We start from the raw sequence: 9,620 nt of genomic DNA, 5'->3' as shown, positions 1-9,620 counted from the left end.
GCGGGTCTGAAGGTGTCCACCTGGGTGAAGTCCCTCCTCAGCAGGAACACCAGCCGGCAGTTGTGCACATACAGAGAGTAGTGGTGCCGGTTCATCTCTGATGGATGCACACAAGCCACAAGACATACTTAGCAAAGGAAAAAGCAGCAAATAGGAGTGTAAATGTAAAGCACTATGCACTTGGTCTAGGCCCATGTCTCTTAGTAGTGTGTGATGGGGTACACTGTAATGTGGCATGCACAATTGTGTGTGTGATTGTGTTTGCTACAAATACAACAATCCAGCCTCCTATTCCACCCAGCTCGGACGAAAAAGCGCCACTCTGGGTTTTATTCAGTGGCTAACCCAGTGTTCCTTCCTCGTGGAGTCTGCCAGGGTTTGTCTAGAACGCGATGTGGACTTTGACAAAACACCAGATGACAGAACACCAAACAGAGGGGTTTATTAACACCTCCAGTTTACTAGACTGTTAACAGTGGCCCATGTGGTTGTTTCCCTCCAGCAATCATTACAATGACAGACAAAGCTGATCAGGCCTAACTAGCACACTCCAACATCTGCTGGGCTCCTCCGTTTCCATTTTTCTTTGCATAAACAACACAACTGGGTCCTGGATATTCTCAAGGTGACACACTTGGCAGGGGCTTCGAGTCGGAGCGAAATATGGCTTAGACTGAGCAATTCACAAATGAAGCGTCATTATATCAGGGAACGTCTCAAGAAGCCATTAAAAAAGAAAACACACACACACACCGCCATTCAAACACAGAGCATCTGCAGCCAGTGAAACCCCACAAGTAATCGACAGCACAAGAGGAGCTTTAAGGAGAGGAAAAATGTTCAAACAGTGGCATCGTTAAAGAGTGCAAATAAGACTCTCCATCACTGCTCATTGGCAATAGTACGTCTTGGAGTTGTTGTCGACATCGCACAGCACGTAACGCAGTTGCATCAGCGCTGTCATAATGGCCTCCCAGGCCTGTTAGCAGCCGCACCTCTGGTGAGTGCTATTGACTTCTGCCACTTTGTATTACATGGGGATTGTCAGGCACTCAGGGGTGGTCGGGGCTGCGCGGGGCTGCGCGGGGCTCCTTCACGCTCTCCTCTACGCACACTCCTACTCCGCGCTCCTAGTGGCTTTAAGCTGGGGAGAGTGGTGCAGCTGTGCGTGGCAGCTGATTGATCAAAGGCTACGCGACGGGAATGCTACAGAGCGTGTGTGTGAGTGAGTGTATGTGTGTGTGTGTGTGTGTGTGTGTGTGTGTGTGTGTGTGTGTGCGCATGTCAGTGACTGATTGTGTGTGTGTGTGTGTGTGTTTATGTGTGTGTGTGTATGTTGAAGGGGGAGTTGGCTGCTATGGGGGGTGTAGCAGGGCAGTAAAAGTGTGTGTGTGTGTTTGCGTGGGGGGGGGGGAGGTTGTTCGGACCAAACATGTCTTAGCTGAGCTGTCTGTTCATGACACACTCACTCTTTCTACCCCCCTCCGTCTCATCCCTTCTTCTTCTTCTTCTTCTTCATTGTTTAAATTGATTAACTCTCTCTCTCGCTCAGCATGATGGCACCAATCAATGAGCTCGGCAGCATCAGCAGTAGCATTAGCCTCAGAAGCAGCGTCCCCAGCATGACTGCCAGACAGCCAGCCTGGCGTCCACTCTCAGCCCCCTCAAAGGCCCTTTTAAGGCCATGGCCAAACACTACAGGGTCTCCAACCAATCAGCCGAGTCCCTCCACAGCCGCAGACCCTCAGCAGGACCCAAAAGAACTAGAGCCAACGGCTCATCTACCGCCACAGGCCCTCAGCGGGAACTACAGGAACCAAAGCCAGCGGTGTCAGCCTCTCCTCACTCAACCCTATCAGCCATACAATTAAGGAGAAATTGTCATATATTCAATCTATCCACAGCTCACATCTACTGTTATATAAGTATGAATATAGGTTTACGTTAAGATTTCTGTGCTTCACTGAGGGCAGGAGCATAAGGGATTCTCACCCAAGCCTTACACCCCTGCCACCCCACACACCCTCATCCCCACCCTCCCACCCTCCCACCATAGCGACCCTACCCCCCTGTCCTCACCGGTCTTGTCAGAGTTACAGAGCAGCGTCTCCTTCTCGGCGCGGGCGCCAGGGCTTGGTCCGTGCTTCATCCAAGTGGCGATGGTGAACTGGTCCGTCAGGTTTTGGGGTACCAGCCAGTCCGGCACGTTGGCCGCCTGCCGTCCGTCAAAGCGGAAGATGAGGTCACTGTCGCGTCCGCTGTCCGTTAGCAGGGAGACCGTCCAATTGGTGGATGCACTGGGGGCGGGCAGTAGATCAGTGCTACCTGAAGCTGCGCCTGAATACAAATAAATAAATAACATGAGGACCCATTCAAGAGTTGTAAGTTTCACAAACCCCTTCTTTTAATAAATATAAACCCTGTGGTGTGAAAATAACACCCTAATTATGAGGGATGACTTGCATTAACAAAGCACCGTTAACATCCTCCCATATGGCTTGGAGGAAGATGAAGAAAAAAAAAGTAAATGAGATGCAAATGACGGCATTGTTGCGTCTGTTTTAAGGCTTCTCCTCTACATGAGTGTTTAGTCTACATGGAAGTCACGTACGCTGCTGTGAATAGTGAAAGTGCTAGCCAGCCTTCCAGCAGAGCTGAAATGCTAATATGAAATTTCCATTGGATGCAGCCACAACCTGCATTAGATGTGATTACTTTCTGCAAGGCTACATAGGCTACATACGTAGATGGCCCACATACTGGGAGAGGGCTGACATATTCATCTCAGATCATAGCAGACTGGCCTTCCTCTCCCCCTCTCTCTCTCTCTTTCTCTCTCTCTCTCGGGGGACAGGAAAAGAGCAGCTCTCTATGTCTTTTCCTCCCTCTAAATCAGTTTCTCACATCTTTGGTTAGTGCAAAGAGCGCCCCACCCCCCGCCCCCCCCCCCCCCTCCCTCTAATGCTGTCATGTGTCTGCGGTCACTCTTTCTTCTAGAGGGCCAGGGTGATATTGAATCTTCTCTGTGCCAGGTCGTGACATGACGTGATGTGACGGGAGCAGAGGGACACGGTGAGCGATGGGCTCCTGCCGCGCTTCGATTCCGACCGTCTGCCTCCCCTGCATCTCTCACACCCCGCCAAAGAAAGAGTGATGGCCCCGGTGCTTTTACCGTATGCAATATTTATGCACTTCGATCGATACTGGACAATAAATATAAAGCCCAACGTCAACCAAGCAACTAAGTTCTTCTCTCTGCGAGAGAGATGGGTTATTTTCTCGAAATACCGAAATGACAGGTTGGTCAATGACATTCCATCCAATAAACCCAGCTTTAAGCATTTTCCCAACAGTGCATTTGGCCTAAGCAATGACCCGCATCTTCTTTTCATCAGACTTTTGCATCGATCAGCTGTTCTAAGCCGCGAGAGCCAAAGACGAATGAAAATGTGCAGGTAGAAAAGAAATAAAGAAAACCCTCTCCTCATCCTTCCTTCGCTCTGCCTTAAACACCACTGAGGGGATTTACAAGGTTCGCTCCAGTTTGTGAATATTCATTGCAGGAAGCTCCTGACATAATTCAATTATCCTGTAAGTAGTTGACATGAGGTGAGGTGGAGGCCCTATCTGGAAAAGCTTTGTGCTCTCTGAGAGTTTCTGTGTACTTGTGTGCTTCCGCAAATTGATGTTGCTTAACGTTAAAAAAAAAAAAAACAATTATAATTTGTTTTATCGCATATTAGATAACTATTATGGGGCTTTGCGAAACCTCTGGCACATCAAGCCTGCATACTAAGGAAGGTGGAAAGAGACCTTTTGCATATAGATGAGAGTATCAAGAAGGCTTAGCGGCCCATAACTCAAGCACTTAAGGACTCGGCCCATGCTCAACCAATAAACTGTTATTGCTGCATATTGCATATTTAGAGGCAACTGCCTCTGACATCTAAGTTACCCACTGGGGAGAATATAAAGGGGAGGCGGGGGTGGGGGGGGGACAATGAGAGGTGCGAGAAAATCAACACACTTAACAGCCGGCAGGCGGGCGGGCGTACCTATCACTCAGCATTCAGTTCATTCTGGGTTCATTTACTTCACATAACAATGATTTATAATCCAGATATAAAAGAGAAACCATACTGACTTCATCTGATCTCAATTTCAAGGACCTTTTCATTGCAATAGCTTTAACTGCAGAGGTCATTGATTGCTTCACAGCTGCAAAGACCTTTTTCATTTTATTTTTTTGCTAAATGCATTCAAAACCTCTGTTGTGTCAGTTGAGCCAAACATCTGTGTTGAAGAGTTATATAAAGAATGTTTAATCGCTTCATTTGAATAATGCATGGCACTATGTTTCCTTATTCCATAAAGGCAGAGAAGACAGAGAGCTGCTCTACCGAACAACACAGGAACCATACACTCTTTGAAGATGTGACACATAACCATGACAACCTCTGAATGGGTGTGACTAGTCACGGGGTACCATCATGCTGGTCAGATGGGTAAAAATAGAGCACTATATGACCCATAATCCGGTTGATGTTGAATTAGCACTTAATTTCACAAGTACAAATGCAAAAATGACAACTCACAAGTGACAAACTGTCTGATTTGAAGTAGAGGTGCCTGCTTAATTGGGTATTAGCCTTAACTGATCCCTTGCTCTCTCGTTATAGCAGTCTAACAAAACATACCTTTTTTCCTATTGTTGATTTTCCTTATCAGAAAGATATTGTGAATGCAATCTGTGGTAGTTTTCCTTTAGTTAGCGATGGCACTCGTTCACTTACCACAGAGCCTCTGCAGGGACTTCTCTGAGTATGTCTCGCGATCGCACCCCTTCCCAATGTGACTTGTCTGTAGTTCCACCATGGCCCTCACTGACGACAGCGGCTCATCACAGGTCTCCAGGTGCATCTTGGGAAACAGCTGCTTGCTCCCAGTGCCAGGCTCGTAGTCCACTCTCTTATTCCAACCTGATGGGGGCGAGAGACAAAAAGATCCTTTAAGGTCAAGCTCTCTTACCAAGCAGCCAAGCTGTTACTGGCCCAGATGTGGTTCTGATTCTGGCCCAGGCTCAGCCCAGCAGCTATCCGGAGAGAGCCTTAGCGACTGTAATCTCGGGGCAGTGTCGATTCAGCGCCTGCTATGCGCCAAAATGAGTAACGGGAGCAAAGCGAGGGGGCCACAGTGGGGAGTGCCTGGCTGCAGAAGACTCTCTTATTGCACTAATAAAGACTACTGAGCCCCATAGTGTGCTTGTCAGAGCAGTGCCTATTCTACCACGCTGCTGGGGAAGAACTCTGACTGAAGATGCTAAATTGTTTCCATGTTGTTTATCTCCAAAATGAACTGATGCTGAACAACTACAAAAAAGCTAATTATTTTGGTATAGGCTAAATGTAGTGTATGGCTAATGTAGGATGTTTCTTGCCACAGTGACTAAAAACTATTTTGATGGAAACAACAACAATCAATTACAAATCATACATAATACATTTAGAAATTAATATTCTCTTTATGCATGCTCTCAGTCATATATGACTTGAACAGTTTGTCATAAGATTAACTCTGCCACGTGCCGTACAGCAGGATTGGTTGTCATAACATGGTTAATGTACAGTGATATAACAGCACCATAGCAAAATAATCAGTATTTGTCATGGCTCTTATTATGTTGATAGCCATCACTGCCTATGTCACATGTTACAGTAATAGCATAAAACATTATAAAAGCCCTTACAAATATAACTGATGATGTTAAGAGGACAGTTAAATCACTGAGAATCATACCCCCTGAAACATAGTCAAATGTTTTGCATCTACCATAACATCTGTATGACATTGTTCTGTTTGGCTTAGGATAGAGATTTCAAGACAGGTGTAGCTAGTATGCTCTGCAAAGCATGTAAATGTTGCATAGTGTACAGGGACAAGTGTGCCTAGAGCAGACATCCAGTATTCAGCATCAGTGTGAGTGCGACACAGAAGCAGCATCCGAGGAGCCCCACTGCATACTTCACCAACTCCCTCTCACTCGCCTGCTGTATAATTCAGCAGCCCTGATAGTTTGTATTCACTCCCAGCAGGAAAAAAAAATAAAAAAATTCCTGGCTCTCATCTGTCTCGACTGAACACCCTATTACATTTTTATTGGCTCCAACGCAGGATTAAAAGCGAAAGCCGAGGCAGAGTGTGGTGGCCTAGCTATTTGAGTGCGAGGCACACACAGACCTGTGATTCCCTCTCAACACATGCCACTGGAGGAGGACGACTGAGGGAGAACAGGCAGACTGCAGTTTAGGTGCTGTTGTGACACAGCCTATTGCTTCACCTTTGCCAGGGACTCCAGACTACAGTTACTGAGTAACAGATTTTACATTTGCTTTTTACAATTGTTTTACAGAAAACTGAACCCATAGCCTTCAATTTAGTAGTCATTACACCATACCAGAGAACACATTTATATAGCAGAATCTCTCAGTAGTCTAGTGCAAACAGGAGCAAGACCTGCCTTTGCGTTAGCTATTATTTAGATAAAATAAGTGATCCACGGTATTTGCAATAGGCAATCAATGTGTCGTATTAGCAGGAGCAGCAGTGTGGTAGCTGAGTGTGAGTAAGTGAGAGCACTCTAACTCCCACGCCACTCTTTAAAGGTGTATTTGTCTGCACTTTGCTTGTGGCTCATTTTTGTTCTCCCTCCTCTCTGCTAGGCTAAAGAAAAAATCTCCCCCCATGCAACAATTCAGGGGAGTGATAAGGGGGAGCTGCACCTGGCACAATCATTTCTTGCAAAAGTATAATGAACTTGAGTGTGGAAGAGAAGAAAAGAGAGGAAACGCTGTGTGTGAGCTACTTGTTGAATATACCCTGTTTTTTCAATATATAACATGTTCTTCTAGCCAACGATTATCATTATCAGAAAAAAAAAATCCTGGCAGGTCGAACAGGACCCAGACACGCAGCAAGAAAAGACTATAAATGTCTCAAGGGTAATGATACATAATGCTGAACCTGAATGATGAATGATGAACCTGAATGATCCACTGATTGCCAGCTTTAAAGTTGAATTAAAATCAAGCCATGCTATGGAAAGTTTCAAGACCCATTTGATTGTGGTCTTCTGGGTTAATGTTTCTAGTGTGCATGGAGCATAAGGAACAATGACATAGAGCATTTGAATTATACCGTATCCTGAGGTTTAACTGCCATGTTGAGCACAGTATTTTTTTTTTTCTTCGTACAAAAAGCAATTTTGGAAACTTGTCAAGTGACTCCTTTCAGTTTTACTGTTCAGTTCAGTTCTGAAATGGGCAAGCTTTTAGTTCTATTCTACATCGGTTGCACATGAATGACATTTTTTAAATCAACACAGCATTTCTCAATAGCATTTCAGTAGATTATAATACAGACACAACCTGACCCACTAATTCAGTTGACATTGTTTAAACTAGGGGGACATGCAATTGATGCAATAGATTTCTTTATTTAATCATGTGCCTTCAACATTATAGTGTTATGTTGGTTTGATAAGCAGGCACATATTGAATATAATCTGGTACAGGTTTTGTTGAATACATTGCGATGTCTGCTTCTAGAAATGTTCTGCGTAACCCAAAACAACAACATTCAGAAGAACTCATTACTTTAAAGAATTTAAGGGACCACTGATACCTTAAACATGATCAATGAAGTGAATATGGCCCATCCCATGTACTAAAATGTACTGGTATCAAGGAACTACCTAACATTAACAAATAGATATAAAACCTTTTGGCAGCTCTAATAGCTAGGCTTGATTATTTCAATGTTCTTGCAAAGGATGATTCATTTAACAAGAAAGATGACTTGATTTGTCCTCACAGTTGTAAACGTACTTATCACCTTACGCTTAACACTCTAAGGTCCAAGGCCTTTTAGACTTTTCTAAGTTGTCTGACATGCCTTGATGTTTTTGTACATTTTGCTTAACTAAAAACATTGATGCACAAATGGAATATATGATTCTATTCTAAAAGACCTCAGCAATAATATTAGAAAAGAGTTCAATGTCTTCAGTTGAAAAAAATGAACTAGACGTACCGCATAGCAGTGTGTATTATGACTGCCGCACGGTGAGAGAATGAGCATGAACAGATTATGAAATCAAGGATATGTATATTCTCAACCCCTTGGCACGAAATGGGCCTCATGGGCCCTCCGACTCCCGGGCACACGCAGAGTGCACAGCAAGAAGCACCTCACAGTACAAACACCCTGCACTTACGTGACATGTTCAATACCTGTAGATTGACAACTCATCAACACATGATGCACTGGGCTACATGAATGTAACAAACAGCACATTAATGGACAAAATAAGAAGAGACCATCATACAGGATTGACGAATACCACAGGAAGTAGATGACCACAGGAAGTAGATGTGACTGTTCATCTTGTTCCTGGCCCGGCATTCCTAGCCACTGACCTTTCACAACCAATCAAACAAGGCAATCTTGACCTATATGATTATCACGTTCATTTAATTTACTATTTGTAAAAAAGAAATAAATATGCCTGTGTGCAAAACTAATTTAATAATAATAAAAGATAAAAGAATGATAAAAGATTATCGAGACACCATTTACATAATTAAAGCACTAACAACATGTACACACATCAATCACAAACAATCTGATATTGTTTTCCAAAATGCAATTTCCTTAGATGGATATTCAGGAAAACCATGAAATTAGACCATGAAACTAGACCATGAAACTAGACTATGAAATGTTAATTAAACAAACATTACCAGGGACAAAGGTGAAGATCCCTCATCACTACTAAAATCTCACTAAGGGGCTTAATTGAAAATTCTGCAGGGGGGGCACAGCACCACACGATCAGGCCAGGGGCACTTCTAGCTATTGAAAAGATCAAGTCTAGCTTGCCTGGGGCTTGTCTTTTTCTTTATGAGATCGGCATTGGTGGGTTGGGCAGGTACAGTGCCACTTGAAAGTATGTGAACCCCTTGAGCACTTTAGCGTTTTCTGTTGTTTTACCATGATTTTTCATTTTTTTTATCACCAATTTTCCATAGATGAAATGTCAGGTTTATGTTTATCTTTTGCATGTACTTGTTTAGAGGAAATTGTTTGAGTAGCCGAAAAACTACATGAAACATGGAATTAGTCCATTTCAAAAGTAAGTGAACCCCCAGCTGAATTGATAAAGTCAAGCAGGTAACAGATTCAGTGAAACTTATTTGGGTGATTAATTAGTCAATTGAGCAAACCGATCATCTGAGCCATCCTTAGGGAAAGGTTTGGGCAACACAGATTAAAAGAGAGAGGAAACCAACCAAACTACTGTAGTGCCAAGGTGTACCCACACAGATCAACAATGCCGAGAGGAAACGAGATATCCGAGAACATCAGGAAGAAGGTACTGACAGCCCATCAGTCTTGGGAAAGCTATAAGACCATCTCCAAAAGATTCCAGCTCCATCCATCCATCCAAGACAAATAATTTTGGAATGGAGGGCATTCAACATGACCGCATCTCTGCCTAGAAGTGGACGCCCATCAAGACCATCACCAAGAAGCACCAGAAGAAGAATAAATCAGGTAAAAGT

The 9,620-nt window shown here is 44.0% G+C and overlaps 1 protein-coding gene across 1 annotated transcript in view; it reads right to left on the bottom strand.

Moving 5' to 3' along the window:
• Nucleotides 1-9,620, bottom strand: part of clstn2a (calsyntenin 2a) — a gene marked incomplete at both ends in the record, with an annotated part of 199,105 nt that overhangs the window by 42,537 nt on the left and 146,948 nt on the right. Inside the window, 3 exons of the mRNA XM_080836150.1 lie at nucleotides 1-97; nucleotides 2,080-2,337; nucleotides 4,794-4,979. The exon at nucleotides 1-97 is cut by the window's left edge and continues 25 nt beyond it. Coding sequence (XP_080692276.1) covers nucleotides 1-97; nucleotides 2,080-2,337; nucleotides 4,794-4,979 — 541 coding nt within the window. The remainder of the gene's footprint in view (nucleotides 98-2,079; nucleotides 2,338-4,793; nucleotides 4,980-9,620) is intronic.

The sequence above is a fragment of the Sprattus sprattus genome, assembly GCF_963457725.1.
Source record: "Sprattus sprattus genome assembly, chromosome: 4".
NCBI lineage: Eukaryota > Metazoa > Chordata > Actinopteri > Clupeiformes > Clupeidae > Sprattus > Sprattus sprattus.
Note: the sequence above shows the minus strand (reverse complement) of the source record. Positions and strands in the feature narration are given on the sequence as shown.